This window comes from Merops nubicus, unplaced genomic scaffold (genome assembly GCF_000691845.1).
Source record: "Merops nubicus isolate BGI_N331 unplaced genomic scaffold, ASM69184v1 scaffold21096, whole genome shotgun sequence".
In the NCBI taxonomy this organism is placed as follows: Eukaryota; Metazoa; Chordata; class Aves; order Coraciiformes; family Meropidae; genus Merops; species Merops nubicus.
This window is the reverse complement of record NW_008617699.1, coordinates 40,792-65,955: the sequence shown is the minus strand read 5'-3', so window position 1 is coordinate 65,955 and position 25,164 is coordinate 40,792. Positions and strand designations below refer to the sequence as shown.

Here is a 25,164-nt window from a genome sequence, read left to right as displayed (position 1 = left end):
AGCAGGAATATTTCTCGAAGGTGGTGAGCTGGATTTCAGTGGTTTCTAGTAGCCCATGGGCTTTATTTCCTGCCTTCCAGTTAATGTGAGACTTTTACTTGTAATATCTGTCCAAGGGCAGAGGCCTCTGATGTCCACCTCACGTTTATCCTCCATCCTTCTCCATGTGGTTTTTGAGCTGCAGGGTGTGTTCTCAGCTGGAGTTTTGTCTGGAGGCCTGGCAAGTTCAACCTACCTGGTTCTTGATTATGCTCTACATGAGTGTTCAGCTATAGATTATCAGAGTCATTCTTTTCTCGTTTCTTCTTCTTATCCTCTCCTGTCTTAAAAATGGTTAGTCTTCACCTTGGGCCATATTTTATATTAGAGGCTTTTTCCTAAAAGCAGTTGTGAGCCATATGCTTTTCACAAAGAACACTGGTGGGAGGACCCCACACTTAGATTACTGAACATTTATGTATGCTCAGGCCAAGCTAACATAGTTATTCAAATTACCCTTATCCAAAAGTGATAAATTTGCCACTTAAATATAGAAATATAATCTTTACTTAATGAAGTTGAACTCTGTGTGCATTCATAAGGAGTTTATTTTAATCTATATAATAAAGTTACTAATTGCTGACAGGGTCACAGGGCCTGATTTCAAACGGTGTTGTATTTTCCAGGCACACAGAGGTGTGCCTGGTAAAGCACAAACATCAAAATTACAGTTAAAACAAAACAAAAAAACCCAACCAGCATAACTTAATTTCTTGGGAACAATGCATAATCTCATTATGCACTTACCTCTTTCTTTCTTTGCCTATTTGCTTCAAAAACATGGACCACAGTGAGTATGAAAATTGATACAATTTTTAAATTCTCCTTCCTTTTTTATTACTTTTGAGTTTGATTTCAGTCTGTGTAGGAATGGCAAATAGCAATGGATTATTTCTAATCATCAGGGGGTTTCTGTAATTAAGTGGTTCTGTCTGAATTGCATAGGAAATCCTAAATATTTGGTATTTTGTCAGGCCATGTAAACTACTGTTGTTTTGTATTTTGTCCTAAACACTAAACATCAGAATGTTCATACTTTTTTTTTTTTATTATTTGCTCATATTTAACATGCTAGTGATTACTTTCCTTTGTATTTTGATTGAAAATAGATGTTAATGAATGTGAGGTGTTTCCTGGAGTCTGTACAAATGGGCAGTGTGTCAACACCTTGGGATCGTTTGTTTGCCAGTGCCCCAATGGAATGACTTTAGACGCTTCTGGTCGAACGTGTCTTGGTAGGTATTCATTCCATTTACAGGTCTAGGGGAAGAGCAAATTGCTCTAAAGAGTGGTGAGCAATTTTTGCACTGCAAAATTTTCTTACCAGTTAGGAAAATAATTTCTGTCCACATAAGTTAATTTTCGAATGGAGTCAGTCAGGGACAGGAACTAAGTACAGCTGGAGTATGAACAGATCCCGATGGTAGTAGCTAAAGCCCATCACTATCTGCTAGCTGGTGATAGCATTGATTTAGTTCTAGAATGTTCATCTGACAAGTCCCTGCACATCATCTGTGCTCTTAGCACTCTTCATCTGCAGCCCCACTGAAATCACCAGGGTTGGAAGAGCAAGGGAGGGACCATTGTGCACTGGGACTCAGGTGTCTGAGGAGGGATGTGGTGTTCCTAGCCACACCACACACTTTAATGGAGGGTGCAGCAGAGTATTGAAGTTTCATATGCTGTCCATCCAAAGCAGCTTTGTCCCCTTATGACAATAAATGCCTAACATTTGTCTCAGAACAAAGCATAGCTTGTAGTAATTAAAAGGCCTTGTATAGGTGCGGTCAGCTGAACTGCTTAAAATCCTCTTCTGATCTGAACATTACTTCAAGTGTTGAACACCATTTTTCAGAATGGTGCTTTAAACTTAATTCAGCTCTTAACTTCAGAGTTCAGTGTTAATATGCTAATGTTGGAAATTATGAAGTGTGCTTAGTGTGAGCCTCTGAATCCACAAAAACCTGGAGCAAACTGTCCTGTGAAGGGAATCTGGAAAAGGATTCCTCTGCAGTGAACTAAATTTTCTCTTTCTCTCTCAACATGTTGTTCAATTGCCCAACAGACATTCGCTTGGAGAGTTGCTATCTGCAGCATGAAGATGAGCAATGCACCTCACAAATACCAGGCCGACACCGAATGGATGCTTGCTGCTGTTCAGTGGGGGCAGCGTGGGGCTTTGAGTGTGAGGAGTGTCCTCTGAAGGGATCACCTGAATTTGAAGCTCTTTGTCCTAGAGGATCTGGATTCTCCACGAAGATAGAGATAACTGGGAAACCTTTCTCTAAAGGTATGTCATCCATTTGTAGTTCGTTGCTAGCAGATCCTACTGGCTTTTCTTTTTATTCTTCCCTTGGACAGTTCCTGTGGCATTGAAGATTTCAGTGATAGTCAGGCACTTGACTCACCTTAAAGCACATTTGAAAATCCAAGTAGATTTCATGGAAATTAAGGCTGGAATAAAACACAAGATAATTTAGTCCGTGTCACAGACTGTTTAATACCATATAATACTGCAGCCTCAAAATGCTGATTTTTTGTCTCTACTAGAGAGGTTAAATTGTGCCTGATTTTACCTCCCGTGTTGCATCTAATGCACCTCTGGCTGATGGAATAGCTTTGAAAACTTGGCACCTCGTAGAACAAGAACTGGAAAAAACTGAGCAGTCAGCTTTGGACTTATTGAAAGAGCAGTCCTTCTTGCCTGTGCAGAGTGCAATAGCTTTAATTCTACTGTGGAACAAGAAAGAGAGAGTGAATAATTTTGAAAATTTTTTGTGGAGCTACTTGGAGAAGTAGAGAAAAATGTTTCCACCATGACAGCTCAAATCAGAAGAATTTTATTTACTGTAAACCAGGTTTTGTTATGACTGTTGTTGGTAAAATTGCAGCATCAAATGGGAGTCACACAATGACAGCCTAACATTGTGTGCTGAAAGCCTTCATTCCAGGGTTACCCGTGGGGTTAAGCTGAACAGTGTCAGAAGCACAAGTGGATCTGAATATGTTTATAAAGAAGGCCAGTTACCCAAAACCTAAACATTGTAAACTCTGAAAGAAGGGGAAAATATTTATGAATGACAATTGCTGTTAGTTTCAGCCTTGTTTTATAAACAGTTACTAAGCCATTAATCATTCATTAAGAAAAGTGACATGTGCTTTTATTTATGCTTGTTATGTTTCTATGAGTCATGGAAGTCACTTTTTTTTTTTTTTTTCTCAGAAACCAGGAGACAGAGTGGTTCTTGTAGAATTTCCCTTTGCTCTTGTTGGTTTGGTCCTCTGTCCACTAAATCTTACTGTTGACCTCAGTGATCTGCAGGACAAAGAGGACACTAATAGCACTTCATGGCAGAAAGTGCTCTTGGCAGTTGCGGTGCAGAGCGCATACATTGTTGATTAGGTGGAAGTCATTATCGGTTTATGTAGTGTGGTCTATAATTTTCCCAAAAGGAGGAGTGAGTTATCATTATATTATCATGAGAAAGAATGAGCTCTGAAGTTAATGTTGTTCTTTTGTGCACTATTCTTTTATGAAGTGCTAACTTTGCATGTCCTTGCTGTTTCTTTTTCAGATATCAATGAATGTAAAATGGTGCCCAGTCTTTGTACCCATGGAAAATGCAGAAATACCATTGGCAGTTTTAAGTGTAGATGTGACAGTGGATTCGCCCTTGATTCTGAAGAGAGGAATTGCACAGGTAAACTGTGTGGGTGTATCTCTCGTGCCTTTGGTTTGAAAAGGAGAAACTGAACACCATTGAAAATACCGTCACTGTCTTTTGTGCTGCAGATATTGATGAATGCCGCATCTCCCCTGATCTCTGTGGCCAAGGCATCTGCGTTAACACTCCTGGAGACTTCGAATGTGAATGTTTTGAAGGCTATGAAAGTGGATTTATGATGATGAAAAACTGCATGGGTACGTTTCCTGTAGATCATACGTGTGCAATGGTATGCTATGTGCTAGTGTGCTGTGGGTGTTTGTTTTCGGGTTTTTTTTCTGTTTTGTTTTGAATTTTGTTTTGATTGCACCTGAGTTTAGGTCCCTATCATTTTATGAGTCTTACTAAAGATCATTTTAGCTTGATTTCCACCTGAATTGTGAATTCACTGCTTCTGCAGAATGTGAAAGCATAAATGAGCAAGGATCAGAATTACAGGCTCTTAAATTTTCCCCACAACCCCCATAATTATAAGTGGGATACCATCCTGAACTTTGAAGTTCAAATAGATTTAAATTTAGAAGAATTTATTTTTTTAACTGCACTGTGGATAAGGGGTGACTAGCTGTAGGAAAGGCTCAGAACTGATCTCAGCAGACAGTGCTGTGATGGGTAGCAGACTCATGGCAGGGATGGGCTGCCACTGTGGCAGTGCTGGCCCCTGCAGTGATGTGCCTTCCTTCTCCCCACAGACATCGACGAGTGTCAGCGCAATCCCCTTCTCTGTCGAGGTGGCACCTGCATCAACACAGAGGGAAGTTTTCGGTGTGATTGTCCTCCAGGCCACCAGATATCACCAAATATCTCGGCATGTGTAGGTGAGACATGCAGGCAAAACCAATGTAGTGTACAGCTTTTAAACCACTCTTGTGCTGCACAAGTATTTGCACTGTTTGCTTTAGTATTGTTTTCATTCAAACCTAAAATTCATTCCTCTTTTTCTTTTGCAACAGATATTAATGAATGTGACCTAAGCACCAACCTGTGCCGAAACGGACGTTGTGTCAACCTGATTGGAAAGTATCAATGTGCTTGCAACCCTGGATATCAGTCCACACCCGACAAGTTATACTGTGTTGGTAAGGACAAAACCTGCACAGGATGTCTATGAACAGGGAAAATAAACCACAAATAATTGTTTCATATTTAGTAGCTGTATAAAGACTTTTTCATGTCTTCAAGTCACTCAAGAATCTAGTACTAGTCTGCCAAAACAGTATGCAAAACCTACAGTTTAACTACAGTTAAATGAGTAATAGCTTATTTTCTTTAGTGAATCAATCATGCATAAAATAGCATGCAATCTGAAATGGCCTAAGGCTTCAGACTTCGATCATTAAGATGGTTAAATCCTGATTTCTATATTTTATTAAAAATGAGCATTCCTGATCGACCAGGGAATAGAAATCATGTAGTTCAATTGAATTATTCCTAATCTGATCTGCAGTTGTCTCAAATATAGGGCCTTTCCAGTAACCGTTTCCTTAAAGCCACATTTTGTAAATGACATTTGGTTTAAATAGCATACTATGCATTCTTTTATTTGCATACATTTTATTGTGCCATGGAAATACACGAAAAATTCACTGGCTTTAATTCTGCGTAGTAGCTGATTTTTTCCCCTGATCCTTACAAAAACTTTGTTACCATTGTGATACTGTGGTCACCCAACTGTTACTTTTTATTTGTAGAAAGGGAACTGCAGAAGCATTTTTGTATGCAGTCAGATGATATCATCTCTTTCCATTCCTGTTTTGCATGACATACATCCATGTCTATATTTGCAAACACTTGAATGTTTAAGGAGTGTGCAAATATCAAGTGTAGATTGTGTATTATTGCTCTTCTGGAAAGCTGACTCCAAGTGTGCGCTTGAAATGTGCTTTAAAGTAAAAGATATTGTGGGGCTTAATTGTAATTTTCTCCTTTTTTAGATATTGATGAATGCAGTATAATGAATGGTGGCTGTGAGAACTTCTGTACAAACTCGGAAGGCAGCTATGAGTGTAGCTGTAAACAAGGCTTTGCACTCATGCCAGACCACAGGACATGCACTGGTAAGGGGGATTGTGGGAACTTTTCTGCTGGCAGGATTTATTTCAATAGTTTAAAAATGGACCTTTTTTTTAAGATTAAAGCTATTGTAACAAATACACTGGGGAAAAAAAAAAAAAGTAATTAATGCATGGAAAGTGAAGTTCTTTTTCTAAAGTAAACATCTCCAAAGTACCAGAACTGGACAACTACAGACTGAGTTCCTTTGAAAGAAATTGATTCTTTGTAATTTCAGAAAGTGTACGGTTGATTTTTGAGTTTCATAACAAAAAGCTGTTTGTTTTTTTTGCAGTAGTAGATAAGCTTTCTTCCTTAGGTATCAGATTAGATCCAAATCCAAAATGTGTTGAAGTCAATGGAAAGAATTATCATAAACAGAAACCAAAATGCTCTACATGTGTACTGTGCGGTTATTTTGGAGAAAGAATAGACAGAAATGCTAGAAAAGGAGCTGATTGCCCTGTTCTGTGGTTGTGTGGTATCTGCACTCAAGCAAGCAAGAAAATTCCAATTTTCAGTTCTTTGTTTGTGAAGTATGCTGCATTACTTCAAAACTGCATGACTTTCAGACAAGCTGAAGTCTGAATTGAATGAATATTTCATATGAAACAGGTCTCTTGCACTCTAAACAGGGGTTTTGGAAACATTTTCAGAGCTCTTTAGTGGCCGGAAGTTCTCCTCTGGGAGTCATTAGCCTGGTGACGTATACTCAGTGATTTCCACAGAGGTTACTGGAAAGATAATCCTGCTCTACTCTTCTCTGCCTTCTTGCTGCGCAACCACTGGCCCACCAAGGCATGTGAAAGTTTGCCAGCTGTTTGCCAACTCCATTCAAGAGCTTCTCGGAGAGCATGAGAAATATAACAGGGTTAATCCCTTGGAGTATAATTACCTTTATAGTTGAATAAATGGAGAGTTTTCTATACTGAATTGATAGAGAGAGCTCACATGTAGAATTTGTAAATATTTATAGACCTCTGACCAGAGTGTCCATTACCCTGAAGCCACTGGCTACCATTCCAAAGGGTAAAAGAGCCTTAAAGCATAGTTAAATGTAGTTCGCCCCTCTGTTGTGGCTTACACTGTCAGAAAGATTTAAAATAGCCAGTCCTCAGCATGTGGCAGACCCTTGCTCAGAGAAAGAAATCAATGAAAAAGTAAAAATTTGACCCTTAGATTAGGAATAGTTTGCTTTAAGCCAAGTTTCTAGAAAAGGCAAGTTTGTACAAAAACTTGCCTAGACATTGGTGTTCAGGGCACTTTTTCAATGCAAAAATAAAGCCAATTGATCAAAATTGTGCCTCAGTCAAAGTCTAAATCCAAGTAACAGAATTAGAGGGAACAGAGGAAGAGGGGAGCAGGAGGTCTCTGAGCCACTTTTCTGTTTTCACCTTCATGGCTTGACTTGGAGTTGACCAAATGGCCCGAATGTATACTTGGACAGTCTTAGGGATTTCAAGTCTACTGGCTGGAAACAGTTCTGGACGTTTCTCCTGCTTGCCATTAGCCACAATGGCATCTCTAAACTCAAAACCGGAGTGGATCATTTAGAGCACCTTCCTGCACATGGAATAGAAAACTACCATCTTTACCTTCTCAAAATTAAAAAGGGAGGAAAAATTGCCTTTACTGTGGGGGCAAGATGGATTCTCAGTGGGTTTGTCCACACATTAACTTGGTCATAAACATGACCGTAGAAGTTTGTAGTCACATCTTACCTCGGTGAGGAATAAAAAAGCATGTGATCGTAGCTGTGAAATTTTGCAGATCTATATCTAGCCTTGACTCTGAAACCTAGGATTTCATTCATAAGCCAGCCAGTAATAGCTACTCGTTTTCATACTCTCCCCTAAGAAAGACCTGAATGCAATAGCAAATGCATAAAAAGGTTTAAATAGCAGACACACCAGACCTTTGGACATTGTCAAATTCTACCTAATTACATATGTAGACATATGGTGAATATTCAAAATCTGCATGCTGAAGTGTTGCCTCTGCCCAGACTGAGTGAAAAATAAGAAAAAATATATTTTGTGAGTTTTTACTCATTGCACTGAATATCTCGTTTTACTTTTGTTAGGTGTTTGTGCATGGTACATGATACAGTACAAGTACAAGATAGAGTAACTGTGACCTGAGCATGTGAAACACCTATTTTACATTTTCAGTTTGCTCTCTGTGTGAACATGTCTTTTATCTTTAACATCACACAGAACTGGAAGCCATTATGGAATATATTTCTTGATAATTGAACTGGTAAGAATGCCATCCACTTCGGTAGTAGGTCAGATTTGAATTGGTGAGGTTATGCATAAATAATCAGTTCAATTAGGAGAAACAACAGGTTCTTTGTCAGCTGATTTTCCCCCAACTGTGAAATCGGTACAGTGACAGGTTAGTAAATAAAGTTCTTTATTTCTGTCATTATTATCCCCATTTTGAGAGCTTAATTTTGCATGTTAATTCAAATTCCATTCCAAATTAACGTTTTCAGGCTAATGTCTGTGCCAACATTATTTGCTTGTTAGATGAACAGGGACTTCCTTGCAGAAGTTGTGTATCCACACAAGCACTAGCTGCTAGAAATACAGAAGGATAATTAACATAATATTCTAAGTTAAAGTGAGTTCATTTTCTGTAGCTGCATAATTACTGCAATTCACAATAGGCTGGTCTGGTAATGAGTTACACTCTTTTTCTTGGATTGGCTTCCAGAATCTTGTGCTTTTTGTGCTGATTTTTTTCCCATGCTATCACTAGACAGAGTTTCTGATATTTGCTCTTGCTGGTCTGTGCTGGTGCTGACACAGGAAGATTCTGGGGACTTTACAAGGAACATTAATATAACTCCAGGGATTCTGAAAGGTTCCAGACCTTAGCATCACCGCATTAATACAATAAAACGTCTGCTTCTGCAGCTTGGTCCCAATCAATGATGGACAATTTCATTAATTGAGAAAACAATTTACATGATAGAGGATGTATCTATATGGCTGGCCTGACCAGTCAGTTGAAATGCTAAAAAACCCCATAAAACCTCTTGGTGAAACAAATGTATGTACTGTAATTATTCCCATCATGAGTTCAACTCTGTGTTTCCAGTTTGTCACCACCCTTGAGACCTGTAGATGTATTCTGTATGTACAATGGCTTTTTCAAGCTCTGTAAGGTCCAATATTTTTTACTGAATTTGACTTCAGAGCTTCCGTTGACTTCAACAATGATGGATTGTATCCAAGAATCTCCAATTGCATGTGGCTATGTGGTGTGACAAAGGTTCTGTTGCTTTTTTTTTTCCCTGTCAATGACTTTACCTATAAATCTGATTCCTGTTCAGATCATTTGCGTCAGAGGTTAATGTTTGCCCCTGATTTTAGCTGGAGATGAGGAGCTTGCTTTGCAATGTCCTGTTCAGTTATTTGCAAGAATTCGATCTTCATCATGTTTATCAGAGCATTTAAAATGTTTGCTTCCCACGATTATGGTTAGTTGCATTGCATAGAGGTATCATATTTTAATCTGAGTTTTCCCTTTTATCAATATAGATATTGATGAATGTGAAGACAATCCTAACATCTGTGATGGAGGCCAGTGTACAAACATCCCAGGAGAATACCGGTGTCTTTGCTATGATGGATTCATGGCATCTGAAGACATGAAGACTTGCATAGGTAAGTGAAAGTACATATATTGCTATCTGCATTAAATAGTGAAAAATCATTTATTAAGACACTATTTCCAAGTAGGCCAACAATGATATTTAAAGCGTGTTGCTCTTATGCCCTAGTTTTGGGCACCTGACCATAGGACCAGCCCCATTGCACTAGCTGTGTTTATCAAATGCAGGTGTATCTCTGTATATCCCTGTAGATTGGGATGCAAACATGATGATCTACAGCATTATAACTTTGGATCCTCTTCTAGTGAGGTTTTATGCAGCCCAGATGAAAAAGAGTGCTTGCACAAAGGAAGTGCTGGTGGATGGCACTGTGGGCAATTTCTAGTGAGAGGAATCACCAGTGCTGATTTAAACTTCACATCTCCAAAACTAAGTTTTTCACAATTAAATAAAAAAATCTGGAGCATATTTGAGGAGAAATGTTTGTACAAAGTTAGATAATGTATGCATGCATACATAAATCATAGAATCATAGAATGTGTGGGCTGGAAGGGACCTCCAAAGGTCATCTAGTCCAACCCCCAGTGAATATGCAATAAATGCATAGAAAGCATCAATAAGTAGTCATAATCATTCTTTGGATAATATGCTGAATCTTAGTCTCTATTTTTAAAAAAAATTGGAATTAAAGGTATGTTAAAACAGATACAGTAAAAGGAAACAGATCTTGAAATGCATGTAAGATAAGGAATAGCTAACCTAAGCAGTTTTCTCTTTGCATATGTAGACCCATTTTTTTATAAAGACACCAAATCTCAAAAGATTTGGCCAGTTACTTTCTAAGAGTTTTATTTAATAAATCTTAATTAATGGCTTATTTTTTTAGATGTTAATGAATGTGATCTGCATCCAAACATCTGTCTGAGTGGAACGTGTGAGAATACGAAAGGCTCATTTATCTGTCATTGTGACATGGGATATTCAGGCAAGAAAGGCACAACTGGTTGCACAGGTATGTTTTAAAGTTGAATTATTAACTTCTAGTTAAACTCATGAGTCTACATGCCCTTTTTTTCTGGTGTTCAAAACCTCCTTTCCCTGTGCTTCTTTTCACTTGTTTGTACTAAATACTGTATCTCTTATCCAAATTTGTTGTACCTGTGTTCTGCTGAACTTCAGTGGCACAGCGTTCAACCTGATGCTGCTTCTGTTGAAATGAGTTATAAAATGTCCACTGGGAACAAAATTCGGGTTATTACTGCATTGTTGTTGGTCGAAGAGAACAGAAAATGCCATTGCTGCGAACTTGACAGACTCCTGAGGATCTCACTGCATTTGGATAAGTTCATTGTGCATGTAAATGACAAGTATCGGTTCCAAGGGTTGGCAAACACAGGTGACTTGAAATATGTGGTAATGTATATTTTCAGTTTTTGCAAAGTGGCAACCATACAGCTACTCGACTTCCTTATATCAGCAAAATCAGAATTTGCAGTATTTCATGTCTTGCCAGCAAACAGAAATGAGATTCAAATACATACGCTCCAAGGGCATGAGATGAATAATCCTGGTGCTGTTGTCTCAAGCCAAGGTGTTGAGAATCTTACGCTTTGGCCAAATAGGAATGCAAACATATGTTTAATATAATTTTTAGTGTAGACCTAGGGTAAACACATTTATGGCGATGTCTTTGAGGCAAACTTTTATTCTTAATCTGTCCTTATTGTACAGAGTTAATAAGATACCTTTGTAAGTGCCCCAAATACATGAAGCTGGTGTTTTACAGCTCTTGTAGAACAATCTGAGAGCTGGAGTTGTACTTCACGTACTGGCCTGTGGACAAATAGTTGTGCATTAGTAACAGCTGCCTTTGACTTACATGTGAAATGATCTAAATCCAAGAAATCCCTAATTGTGCTCTGTAGACCAACATCTCAATGTTCTTTGTTTTTATGCTAAATTACATGAAGATCATCAGTACTCTAGACCTGAACCCCCCCATGCTGATCAGTTACCCATGGTGCAGCTGTCACTCCCAGCTTAAGGAGCAGTCAGGAAGGATGAAGCAACTAGTAGAAGGCAAAAGACAGAGAAAAGTCATGGAGACAGGGGAGGAATCAGGCTGCTGGGGACGTGCCCTTAAATAGCCACCATTTTGGCAGCATGTGACACGGTAATGACAAATGTCCTAAGCAATACTTTTTGTTAACAGAGAGGCAGAGAAATCCCTCCCTCTTGGTCCCAGCCAAGGCCAGCCCTCTGGATGGGTGCTGTCTGCCATGTGGGCATTTCCCACCATCTCGCACATTTTTATCTTTCCCTCAGCCCATCCTCTAATTCTTTTGGCTGCATGCTGGTGTCCCAGGCAAGATGGCACTCACCAGGAAAGCCACCAGGACACCTTAATTGCAACAGGTGCTGTAGAGGGGAGAGGCTCAGTAGTTTGAAAGAGGCCAGTGAACTAAGACAAAAAGGTGAAGTATCAGTTAAGCTGATACAGCTGAGATGGGATCATGCTCAAATCACAAGTCTTCTGGATTTAAATAAGAAATGGGAGGAAGCAGAGCAGGAACTTTCTAGACTGGTTTCATGCTGAAGAGACTGCATGGATACAGGTCCTATTTTGACTCAGTGTGCAGATTGTCACATTCTTTTTTTTACAAAGCCTGATTTCCTGGGGAATACCTGTGAATTCCCCACCTCATGTTTGCATAGTATTAGAGCAGAGCTGAAGTTTCCAGGCTCAGGTACTGCAGACCATGGGAGCATCCTTCATGATGTATTCTGGATGGATCTTGCCAACAGCAGCTTAGCCCCAGGTTTTAGTTCTTGTCTTACACACCAATCGGAAGCATTCACTGTTTTGAGGAACTCCCATGGAAAAAAATGACAAAAATGTGTACAACACTTTGAATGGGAGATTCTCTGTTTCATGAGAACAGCTAAATAACGTCCTATGGGTTCAATTACAGTTTTGTCTAAATATTTCAGCTCCCTTGTCATTACTGATTGTTTCCATTTTAACAAATAAACATAGGGGTTTTTTTCCCAATCATTTAACAGTATTCAGAATCCACCCACTGACTTACATTCCCATCCCACACAGATGTTGGTTCCCCTCCTTCTTAGTTCTTAGTAAGAATGTGGACAGTTTAGTAACAAAAATGTAATTTAAGAAAAATACGTGAAAATATACATTGTAGATGCAGCTTTCCTGGGCAAAGTGCTACACGTGGTTTAATTTCCATTCACAAGGCAAGCTGTGGCAAGACTGACTTAGAGCAGTTCATTTTAGAGTTTTCTAGGTGGGCAGTGATACACAGCGACCAGAGAGAAGATTACAAGGTTTTTCCGTATGCCAGTTCCAGATTGCCCATCCTTATGACATAATACCTTGTCTCTGCATTTTCTGTCAATAAAGTATATATGTACTTGTGCAGAGATGAAATCCTGTACTGGCACCTGCATTTGTATTTTGTGATTCATCACCACTCTGGAGTATTGCCTGTAAATTTGCAATCTTTCACGGTTGATGTAGAGCCTTAGGTTTATTTGCTCTGATTTTCACAGAGGAACAAGTTCTTTTCTGACTCTCCCATCCACCCTTGCTAGTAGTGACTATGTATGCAGACCTCCTCCTGTTTGCTCCTGGTGGAGCTGTGCTTGCACAAGCTTAGGGTGCTCTTCACAAAGTCAAACTGAACAAGGTGAACTTGAGGGCAGAAATTGCCCAGGATAGCCATCAGATCAAAAATAAATGTGCTTTAAAAGTCAGCTGAATTTCTCCACAGCAGTCTCAGGGAATTTGAGGGCTGAGACCAGGCTCTCCCTCTGCAAGGGCCATGCTGGTGCCATTTGGAGAAAGGCTGGTGAAAGATGTTCGGCTCTTGCCTTGGCGTGGGAGTGAGGTTAGAGAGTTTGGTCTTAAACATTACTTACTGTCATCTGGTAACGATGTAGTAACGGGTAACAGAGCAATGAGTGCCCACTGCATGCCTGCATGGCTGGCAATAACATAGTTATAAATAGAAGGACAGCTGATAGGGTGAAAGGAAGAGCTGAGCCCTGTCATTTGCCCTCAGAAACGGGTCCGTAATGTGCTTGCCTCTCTCCTCTGCCTTTGACTTCTGGCCATTAATAACACATTGTGTTTCAGTCTTGATAGTACAAGAGAGTTCTGGTATCGGTAAAACAAATACATCTCCCCTTATGAATCTGGGAGCTGTCTGTGTGAGGCCAAATACCAGAAGATAATCATATTAAGATGCTGCCCACCAAATGGGGTTTTTACAGAAGGAGCGTATTGTGAGTGGGCTTCTGTCCAGCAATAACATGCTGCACCCCAGGCTGATGACGTAAGGACGGATAGCAGGCAAGAACTGCACTGCCCCATGTGAAACTCCAAGGGATGCTTACAGTGCAGTATGCTGAATAATATCCAAGCGTGATTCCAAGACAAAATGATTTTACAGATGTAGAATCAGAATAAGGGATTTTTTTTCTATATATTTTTCTATTTTTGTGAGCGCTAAGTTGAAATCCACGGTCCTGTCCCTCTGAAGAGCCTTTCCTTTTACTTACCTGATTACATGGGCAGCGACCCAGGAGGAGGAAATGCTTTGTGACTTCCTCCAGAGGACTGGCCCTGTGGGAATCAGGCTCAGGCTTGAAACACCTGTGAAACATCAGTGTGAGAAAATGCATAGATATGCAGAAAGTGCCAAAAAAAAAAAAGTAAAAGTTAGAAAATGCTTAAAGGATTTGCATAATTCCTGACAAACAGTACTGACTTACAGGCAGAATCTGAATTAAATTCACATTTTTGTATGAATCCTTACAGAGTATTGAAGGCCCAGTGAAACCTTACAGAATGCACTGTGGAGAACGTGTGAATTTTCATGGGTTAATGTTCACGCTCATTCTGTTCAAACGCAGAGCAATGGCTTAGGGGTTTCCAGAGTGTAGGTGAGGAGACACTGACTTATCCCTGTGCTCCTCTCTGGCCGAGTTTAACGCTGCGTAGGGATGCGCTGTGCAGATACTGGCTAGCTTGTTTCTTGCCTTTGGTTGCCACGTTTGCAACATAGTGCCAATGTGACAGGTACATATGATGTGTATTTTTGCTGCACATCTACAACCCTAAAAATATGGTCCTTTGTGATTAATGGGAGAGATGCTTTATTAATTGCCAAAGGCTTGAGAGAAAAAAATATTTGTCAAGCGAAAAGAACTGAAGGAGCCAACAAAACAGGATGACTGACAGTTTTTTTCCCCAGAGTGCTTTGGATTATTATGATGTCAGATCCACATATTATTTATCATGTGTATTCTCATCTGTTGTAGGCAGACAACTCCCTTAGTATTAATGGGAGTTGTGCAATTAGAAAGCTGAGAACATGTGTGCAGCAGGACTGAGGCACAATGGGACCGGCTGAGGATGCAGTGTCAGTCTCAGAATGGAATGTCTTTATTTTCCTTGGCTTGTCATGGCCTCATACTGGAGGCAGAAGGAGAAGCTTGATATAAATCAGTGACTCACTCCGTTACTCTTTAGCGAAAATCCCCCTGAAGTCAATGGGAACAGGCCATCATTGTGTGAAACCCTGACTTGAGTAGTGTCCTGTGTGCTCTTTGGGTCATGATACCTTTACTCAGACCGATTAATGCCTTTCTCTTGAAATAATTATATGAAAATAGTTGGAGCATTTTAAGTGTAGTACTGTTTGTACTGCCATGCAGACAGCATAATCTAGACTCATGCTCTTATTAAAGATTTTTGTTGAGTTAATTTTTCCCCTACGGAGCTCAACTTCTTTTTGTTTCATTCTTTGAAGCCATAATTCAATACTTATGGCAACATAAATCCATATTAAGCTCCAGTATAAGCAGGCATAAATTCCATTGATTTCACTGCTCCATTTACACAGGACAGTGTTTGGTCTGAGATCTCTTTTGCCTTGGAAATAATTGCATTGCAATAAATTTAGGCTTATAACTCAGCTGTGCAATGAAAGGAGAGAATAGGGATTATAGCAAAACAACATCTGAGTTAAATGCAGATAGCTTTGAAAATAACTAAAATCTGGGATGAAGCCAGTGATGGTATTTTATATACCTCAATCAGCTTTCATTTAGGTATCTGAAAACATTTCTATGCATCAATGAAATAAGCCCTGCAATGTCCCAGTAAAGGTAAATGGTATTAGAGAATATATTTTGCCTTCCCTATTTGATCTTTACCCAGGCAAAAAGCATTGAAATCTATTGAAAATTTTTCCTGGAAAAAAGCTGAAAAGGATTTCAGGATTTTGTTCAAAGCAAGTGGAATAGCATTTCAGTGGATGATGTCTGAGAAAGTTGATCCCAGTATAAATACTCCTGTTTGGATATAAATGTGTGCTCGCAACTTCCATTCTGCAGAGGATTCCAAGCTTTTTTGGTATGTGTGTCAAGCAGCTGACGGGAACAAGTGTCCAGTGCAAGGGCCCCAGTGTCACAGTGCTGCTGTTCTGCTGAGTGATGTTCATGGGGGCTCTCAGGTGCAAAGTTTTAGCAGGTCAGTGCGAGGTGGGATGGGACAGGATCCACAGTCTCTTAATATAAAGTTGAAAATTTGTCTTAGATTGCCTTAATGTAGAGCCTGAGCATGACTTCATTGTGGTGTAGCTGTTGCATACAAGTTTCTGTTTATGTATGGTGATTGTACAAAAGTTCTTGGCAGAAATCTCTCCACTGATGATGTTTGTTGTGGTGTTTTGTTGTTCTCTGCAGGGTATGAGGAAGCATGTGATTGTTTGTAGATAATCAAATACAGTGCAATCTCAATGCTAGCATTGATTTAACAGTTTGGATTTTAAAATCACGTAAAGGTTAAAATGTAGAGTGTTTGCATCAGCTTTTTTATGTCAACATATACTGTAGCTGACCTCTTGAAATTCCTTCTAGTCTTTCCCTTCAGTCCAAGCCAAAATGAGTTTGGGTTTGTTTTTTTTTTTTCTGACCACCCTTAAGATTTTTGACAGACAGTAGTTTCCTGTTTAGGGTGGTGTTATCTTCATGGGAGTTTCTGCACATGCTGAAGGCAAATATGCTCTGAGACTATCTGCTGCTAACCCTTTTTTTAAGTTTTGAAATGTAAATGTCCATTTGCATGTTTTCAGGCTTGTTGGTGCAGTCAATGGTCATTAATAACAGATTCCAGCTGCCAGATTTAGATCTCTACCTAGACATCAGAATTCAGATTATGGGAATACTCATGTCTAAGGTTTTGATTCAGAGAAATACCTTGTTTAGAAAGAAACCCAGGGAAGTAAGAGAGGATGCAGTTCCACTGTACAGGTTTTAAAACCAACAAACCAAACAAAATTAACCAAACAACAACAGAACCCCAAATCGTCAGTGGGTTTGGGTAATTTCTGGACTTGAGTATTTAATTGTAGGATGAGAGACACATGTTATCTGCTTCTCAGAGTCACATGCAGCCTTTGTGAAAAGACGAAATACATGTACAGGGCATAGAGAAAGGACACAGACCCTTTTGTCTAAAGAAAGGTGGTCAGAAAAACCTAAAAAGGAGTTACAAAGGAAGTGGTGAAGATGATACCTGGACACTTTCCCAATAGCTTCACTGTCTTGCCCTTTCTAAAGAGCTAATTGTTGTAGGAACAGTGATAGCGAAACTGAAGTCTGTGGTCTGGGGGCTGAGAAGTCCAAAGGCTGTTACACGGTTGATAGCTAATGCGTTTTCTTACTCATCTTCTTGAGGGATCTGAACAGGGTTTTTGATGTGTGGAATCATGCAGAGAGTTTGTGAGCTTGTTTTCCCTTTCAATCAGCTACGGTACAGAATGAGGTGATTTGGCTTACTGTAATGGCAAAGGCACTTCAGAGGGCTGAAGAATTTGATATAAGTATTTGATATAAGTGGTTTGATGTGAATGCCAGATAATTTACATCCTGCATGGAAGTGAAGCAGTTAGACAGAGCTCAGTTACAGAAAACCCTGTAAGATCCATAGTTCAGATGTGTAAGAAAATTCCTACCAGTTTTGTTTTAGTTACCACTAGTAATTTCTGAAAACTTTGTCTTTGAGTTTATACATTCTCCAAGTACTTATATGGGGTGTTAATATTGTTTTGTGACAAAGAACAGGGTTCAGTTTGGTTTTTTTGGTCTATGCATTTTGACATTGCCAGAGAATACTCAAGAATGAAAATAAGGTGAAAATAGCAAGTACTGAAATAGAATGTGCTGGCACAAATGCAGAAGTTGAAGATTGCATGACTTGCTGCCTGGTGTCTCCAAGGATGTTGACTTTTTTCCCTTGTGTTAGGTTTCTTAAGTTCTTAAGAAGCTGCATACCTGATAATCTTTGTGTCCATTAGCTGTCACATTTAATATAGTGATACAGCCAGTCTTCCACACGTTTTCTATCAAAGCAGAACCTGGCATCCTTAACTACCTAGGGCTAATCCTAGGAGGAGTGGCAGGTGGTACCCAGCTGGCATTCATGAGCACCCTTACAGATGGAGTCCATGGGCAGCAGAGTTGCCTCTTTTAGCAAACTATGCAATGTACAACCACCTGAGTCCATCCCTTTAGACTTCAGGGTGGGCAAATGGGAAAGCTGCCTTCTTTCAACTCAGTCATGCTAACGTAGGGTCAAGATGCAAACCAGTACATTATAGTGGTGTCTCTCTATCACCAGGTGAGCACAGGTCTTCACACCAGCTCTTAGTCATCAAACTTGACCTACAACCTATTGCAAAGCTGCTTGACAAACTTTCATACCAGGATGCCAAACATCTGCAGTGGTAATCTTTATGGATGCTAGTCTCTTTTCAAAGGCTGTGGCCTCGCATCCTTTCTGAGTGCACCAATTAGTAAAAGGAAAACCTGAGTTACTGTTTCCTTCCTTGAAGGTAAAGGTTACCAGGCTTTGGAGTGAGCTGCAGACCTATTGCTTTATATGCCTATCAGAAAAATAGATAGGAGGGCAGCAAGTTTGAAACATGCTACATGCTTCTTTGCTTTTCTTTGTTGTGATTTTATTGCTCTTATGCTTCATTTTTAAATGTGATATTATTGAGAAATGAAAACTTGATTTCATGTTCACATTGTCTTTCTTGTGAAGTTCTAGTATCAGTTATCTGGACAGGAAAATGTTTGATCCATGAGCTTTTCAAACATCTCTGTGGTTTTACAGATATCAACGAGTGTGAGATTGGAGCCCATAACTGCGATAGACATGCCATATGTACAAACACAGCAGGAAGTTTCAAATGTAGCTGCAGCCCTGGCTGGATTGGAAATGGTATCAAGTGCACAGGTGAGGACCATATGCATTTGTAAGGTCAGACATTCCTAGGTCAGGGTCCTGGAAATTCTAAAAAAAAAAACCACAATACCACACCTACAAAATGAGAATGCAAGTGGTTAGCAAGCTTCTTAGGTCAATTTGATGTGATCTGTTGGAAGACAAATTCTCTGCCATGGAAATCAGCATTATCAATATAATTATCTCGTGTTTGTCTTGCAAGATGGGGAGAACAGACTGGATCTTGGAGAGGGATTCTGTGTCCTTGAGGGCAGCTGGTGGGAGGCAGTGAGAGGTGTCCTGTGCTCCCTGTGAAAACAAGATACAGGTCTTAATTTTGAGAGTGCCGTGCAGCTTCCTCATTCACAGTCACTGTGTCAGACTTCTTTGTTGGGTTGCAAATAAGCTGTGCCTGCTTTTCCAGTCAGATGACCCCACATTTTGTGGGTTTTATTATGGAAGATTATTTAAAGCAGAGCTTCTGTTTGTATTCACAGTGGGTTGTTGTGTGTGTGTTTTTTTTTTTTTTTTTTTTAAATAACATTGCTTTTTAAATTTTCTTCATTCTTTTTATTTATTCTTATTTTAAAGATCTGGACGAGTGCTCCAATGGAACCCACATGTGCAGCCCACATGCTGACTGCAAGAATACAATGGGCTCTTACCGCTGCCTGTGTAAAGAAGGTTATACTGGGGATGGCTTCACTTGTACAGGTGAGTTTTCTTAGGAAAACACTGCATGACCTCCAGTGGTCCATTGCAACCTCAGTTAGTCTATGATTCAGTACACAAAAATAGCTTTTAAATTATTCTGTGATACGTCATCTTCCATTGTCTTCTACTTCCCCTCAGTTGCCATATCTGGAAAGAAACACTGTGTATTATACCTGCTCTAAGACAGTCACTTTTGTCTCTTGATAAAATGTGAATTTTCATTGAGCTTTTCTTGTTAATTGGAGTGAGTGGCAAAATTGTTAAAAAAATGCTTGATCATTTTCTTGGCTAGTTAGTAAACCAGTCCATTAGCTGCCCACCTTAACATTAAAATAATAGGGTACATGTTTTAAAATTATTTCGTAAAAATGCCTAAAATGTTTTCCCTTTCCCCAAGCGAGCGTGTGCTGTCCTGCCCTCTTTACTGCATCATCGTGTGAGATGATGTTAGGATGCTGTGCTGACATGTAGAGTGATGGAAGTAGCTGCTTCTGAAACCTCATTTTATAAACTGTAAATGTGATTATAAAACATTGCTAGAGAGATATGTGCCACCCACACTTCAGTCTTCTGCTTTGAAGAACAGATTATCTCCCATAAACTTGCCCATCAGGAGCCCTGCTAAGGAGCCCACTAAGGATATCAGTGTTGCTGGTGAGGCTACATGGATGGGGACTGTGCTTGAATAAAGCCGTGCAATAGACAGTTGGGTGGCTAGGTTTGCAGCTGGGACAAATCATCAGCACTCTATCAAATAGAGCACGTTTTTTATGGCATCTGAGAATCTGGCTCAGCAGGTTTAAATCTGGATTTGAATCGCTCCAAATTCTAAATGGATGGGATTCTGTTTAATTCTCTCTGTATAATTTACTCTTGAATCTGATTCAGCTTCCTTAGTGGCCTTCATAACCCAGTGCTCTTTGTTAATTTCCCATATGATGATTTCCAGAAGTCTGTAAACTACATCTTTGAAATGGAGTGCTTATGGAGTTTCTGCATTCAGTAGAACTTTGGTTTTGTTTTATTTTTTTTTTTTTTAATTTGGACACTATTGTTCAGGGATTCAAGAGGTGGCGGGACTAGGGCATGCAAGTGCTTTGTAAGCCTTATGCCAAGGTGTGCAGCATTCACCCTGGTAGGTACTACCTTTGATTTGCCCGCCATGGACTTTTACAAGCTTACACTGCCAACCAGACTGCTGCAAAAAGTAGGGTGTTTTTCTGATACATAAAATTCCAGCTAAGAGAGTAAGGGCCACAATCTAACTGGAGGGCAGTGTAGTGCAGTAGCCAGGCTGTTTTTCTCATCAGCTGTTAACCTGCAGTTCAATTTTGATGAAGTTGGTTTTACCTCAGTGCCACTTTTTGTCAGTGTTTTGTATGTTTGGCATGGAGACTGCCTATTACCTTATGTTTGCTCATTGCACAGTAAACCTCTTTTTTCAATTGCTGCCTCTAGGCTTTGCTGTAATAGAAACAATAACTATAATAAAATTCACGTGCTCATTCTGAGTCTAAATTTGACTCTGTGTACTGCCTTCCAGTTGTTATTAACTATAACTACTTTAGGACTCTGTGCCTCTCTCTGATTTTCCTTTTGATTAGAAGCTGTGTTTTCAACATATCAGAAGTACACCAAGCTGTGACATATAATAGCCTCTGCACATAACTAGACTGTAGTTCTTCTGCAAGTGTTCAGAACTAATAGAACAATTAATTTCCTTGGAACACTTCATGCTTCAGCTGAAACAAATGTTGGTGAGAAAACCATGTTTACTGTAAACCTGCAATTTCTCTTCCTTTTACAGACCTCGACGAATGCTCAGAAAACCTGAACCTCTGTGAAAATGGGCAGTGCCTCAATGCCCCTGGAGGATATCGTTGTGAATGTGATATGGGCTTTTTGCCAAGCCCAGATGGGAAAGCATGTGAAGGTAATTCTCTGTAAGCTTTAAACAACACTCAACAAATTCTACCTTAGTAGTATTTTATGTTTGAAAGATTTTACAATTGGTTGTTGTTGAGGTTGTATTAAGAACTGTGTGAAAATTGTCAATAGTAGTTGCTTAGTTTTAGTTTATAGATTTAGTATGGGCCTGTCAGTGTTCATCTACCTGCTATATATAGAGGGAACAGTTTTTTTGAATCTTTCTTTAGGCATATTATTTATAGCTCTGATTGATGATCCAAATGGTGCTGTCAGCTGCCATTTCATCTTAGGTATTTGTATCTGCATTTTATTCATAAGTTAAATGGGAAAAGTTGTTACTTTGCCTTGATGTATATGAAACTGCAAAACACTGATATGGTAGCTAACACAGTGAACGTGCCTCGAGGGCTTCTGTGAGGTGCAGAATCAATTTGAAGCTTTGCAGAAAGTTTATATGACCACTAAAATAAAAATCCCATGAGTATTTGTTCAGTTTTGAAAGTTGTCAGTTAACTGCTTACAACTCATTCGTAAGACCTTTGCATATGCAAAGATCCACAAAAATCAAATAATAAATGTGTTACAAACATGATTAAGGTCATATATTTGATTGTAACATTTTAAATCCTCGGTTGATATAACACTAATCAGTCCAGCAGCCATATAATCTGAGGTAATAATAACTCATAGAAACTGGCATTTGATGGAGTTTGTAAGTACATCACTATAAATAGTATTTTTTCCCCTGAAAAGTGTTCTGTGTATTTTTTTTAGTAATCTACCAAGAGAAGTAATTTATGAGAGTGAACTTTTGTGTAAACTAGAACAATACTAGTTTTCATAATGTTTCATGAAACAATTTACTTTCAAACCTTTTAGCTAACTTTAAATAGCTTATATAGAGCCAAGCTCCTGTTGCTAAAACAGACTTTCCTTGATGTCTCAGATGTATACACTAAATGCAGTAATTTAAGGTCCTTTGTAAACACTTTTTTTATTCTATCAGATTAGTTGTTCTTTGTGCAATGCTTGCAGCATTGAGGAAAAATAAATTGGGTGCAATGATTTGGACAAAAGGCACGAAAATGACCTCTGCTTGCCAAACTTGAGATCTGTCAAATGCAGAAACCTGAAGATGAACATCAAGTTCAGCTTTGGACACAAGCTTTTCCTTTGCTGATGTCCAGCTTTCTGCAGATGACTGCTGATCTAGAATAAACTTAATTTTTAAAATATATCTCTTGCCATGTTTAATTTTGCTACTTGTCAGATTAGCCCACTAATAAGTTCAAATTGTTTCTGGCATGCCTTCAGAGACACTGGAAAGAGGCTTTTGCCGCCCTAAAAGGTCACGAATTAGGTTCCTTAGGCTCCACATAAGTCTTGCATGTTATTTTCTGGTCTTACATGGTGTGCAGAGCAGTTGGTTTCCAGATCCACGTTTTCTGAATGTTTTTGCCGTTCCCTATCCTGGAAAGATAAGGAAGGCTCATATTTTCCCCCTCCTTTTCCTCTGTCAGATATTGATGAGTGCTCACTTCCTAACATCTGTGTCTACGGTACTTGTCATAACCTCCCTGGACTTTTCCGGTGCGAGTGTGAAGTGGGCTACGAATTGGACAGAAGTGGTGGTAACTGCACAGGTAAAGATCATTTTGAACAACGAGCTTTGTAACTTCACACTGTTAGTGTCATGGTCAGCTCCTTTGGAATTTCTTTGAAAAAAACTATACAAATGAGACTAGTTGTAGGAAAATACAGACTTCCCTACTGTATAGCACATGATTCTGCTTCTTGCCTTTTCTATGCTCCTCTTGCCCCTTCTTTGTCAACCTCTGTTATCCCATTGGCTTAAGAGAAGAAGGGGGAAATGAGCAGAGATAACCCTTCTGTCTGTCCACATCTCCCAGGCAGAGATGTGCTGTGCCTTGTAATTTCCATTCACAGTACTGGATGGTAAGCTATGACCTTGTCTTGTATTCTTCCTTTAAGCATTTCTTTAGTATTTTATGTGAATTTTAGTTCATAGAATGTTTTTCCAGGAAAAACACTTCCCCCCGCCACATGAAATGATGAATTAATCTCAGATTACTGTTCTAAAATGTTGATTTTTTTTTTTTCTTTTTGAGCTTTCTGGAGATCAGCGTTTCATAACTAACAGGTTTCTGGTGGTCAGCATGTGATACCTGATGTATTGGTGGTTTCCAATGTACTGAAGTATTTGCTTACCACAGGACATTTTTTCTTGCAGATGTTAATGAGTGTGCAGATCCCACAACCTGCATTAGTGGCACATGTATCAATACTGCTGGTAGTTACACCTGTGAGTGCCCTCCTGATTTTGAGCTGAATCCCACCCGAGTTGGATGTGTTGGTAAGGGACCATCTTATTGTTATTGTTAAATATGAAGTTGCACAGAGGGACTGCAAGACTAACTGCTTAGAAATAAAGTCCTAGTCGTAGAAGAGGGCTGGAGCAGGCTTTCCAACTCCCACCCCACTGCCTCGGGCTTAGAAGTTGTAATAGTGCAGCAGAAATATGTCCAGATGTGGCATGCTAGCAGTGCCCGGCTGCCAGAACCAGCCCCTTGGGGCTTGTTACAGCTGTCCACAATTTACAGCAGCCAGGAGACAATTTGAAATTTTAACAAGCTTAAACCAACATCCAGCTGACCCCAAGATGGCAGGTGAATGAAGTTGCAGCATACAGCCACCCATGCTTTGGAGCACTGAGCACAGTTTGTTTAGGTGCAGCTTCATGACCAGTGGAGATGCTCTTGTATTAGGCTCCAGCTGCTTAGCAATCCTCTGATATTTTTTGGCTTTTGTTTAAAAGGGCATAGGCATGCTCCTTAAATTTGAATTTTCTAGCATTTAGTAGATGCTTTCATGCTTGTTAATCTCAAGGAGAGGAGAAAGTGGTGGGTTTCTGGAACTGGATGTGGAAACGTTGGTGAAAATGTGATTCAAAATGAGAAGAGGCCTGGCTGAACTGCCCTTGGTCATGCTGAATAAATCCTTTACTTCAAAGTAAGTAAGAATTCAAAAAAATCCAAGAAATGGGTCACCGCTGTGCTATCTAAGTGGGACAAGATAGGCCCTCCTGGACAACACATTACCTTTTTTACCTGTCCTCCAGGAAATGAGAGCCCTCTGAAGGTATCCCTCATCCTGAGTGATGTATAGTGTTTTCACTCTCACAAGATGTGTTTATCATTGTGTGCATTCTGAACAGATACACGATCTGGCAACTGCTACCTGGACATTAAAACTCGTGGAGATAACGGTGGCACCTTCTGCAGCAATGAGATTGGAGTGGGTGTTTCCAAGGCCTCCTGTTGCTGCTCCCTGGGCAAAGCTTGGGGAGTTCCCTGTGAACATTGCCCACTTGTGAACACGAGTAAGTCAACTTTTCTGAGTTAAACTCAACAATACAATGTGTTTGGTCAGGTAACTCAAATACCAGTATAATCATTTACTGTGTACATGCAGGGGACCCGTTTCCACTGTTCTTAACCAAAAACTCTATTAGTCTTTCAAAAAGTTTTAGTCAAAATATTGTTATCAGTTCTGAGGAAGTTTGCTGTACACAAAAACTACATTATGAAGTGAAATAGCAATTCATGTTACAGAGTAAAATCTGTTTCTTACCAGATACTTTGTTACTGGACATTTAAATTACCCATAATAATCTGATTGATTTTTAAAAATGATTGTGCCGAAAAGGTTCCTACTCTTTTCCTACTCTTTTTAACTTCATAAATCTA

At 39.5% G+C, this 25,164-nt stretch overlaps 1 protein-coding gene across 1 annotated transcript in view; it reads left to right on the top strand.

Annotated features, from left to right (window-relative positions):
• FBN1 (fibrillin 1) overlaps nucleotides 1–25,164 on the top strand; it is a 140,476-nt gene that overhangs the window by 80,680 nt on the left and 34,632 nt on the right. Inside the window, exons 22-36 of the mRNA XM_008943229.1 lie at nucleotides 1,149–1,274; nucleotides 2,105–2,329; nucleotides 3,615–3,740; nucleotides 3,833–3,961; nucleotides 4,457–4,582; nucleotides 4,718–4,843; nucleotides 5,699–5,821; nucleotides 9,365–9,490; nucleotides 10,325–10,450; nucleotides 18,644–18,766; nucleotides 19,346–19,468; nucleotides 21,276–21,401; nucleotides 22,918–23,040; nucleotides 23,649–23,771; nucleotides 24,633–24,797. Coding sequence (XP_008941477.1) covers nucleotides 1,149–1,274; nucleotides 2,105–2,329; nucleotides 3,615–3,740; nucleotides 3,833–3,961; nucleotides 4,457–4,582; nucleotides 4,718–4,843; nucleotides 5,699–5,821; nucleotides 9,365–9,490; nucleotides 10,325–10,450; nucleotides 18,644–18,766; nucleotides 19,346–19,468; nucleotides 21,276–21,401; nucleotides 22,918–23,040; nucleotides 23,649–23,771; nucleotides 24,633–24,797 — 2,016 coding nt within the window. The remainder of the gene's footprint in view (nucleotides 1–1,148; nucleotides 1,275–2,104; nucleotides 2,330–3,614; nucleotides 3,741–3,832; nucleotides 3,962–4,456; nucleotides 4,583–4,717; nucleotides 4,844–5,698; nucleotides 5,822–9,364; nucleotides 9,491–10,324; nucleotides 10,451–18,643; nucleotides 18,767–19,345; nucleotides 19,469–21,275; nucleotides 21,402–22,917; nucleotides 23,041–23,648; nucleotides 23,772–24,632; nucleotides 24,798–25,164) is intronic.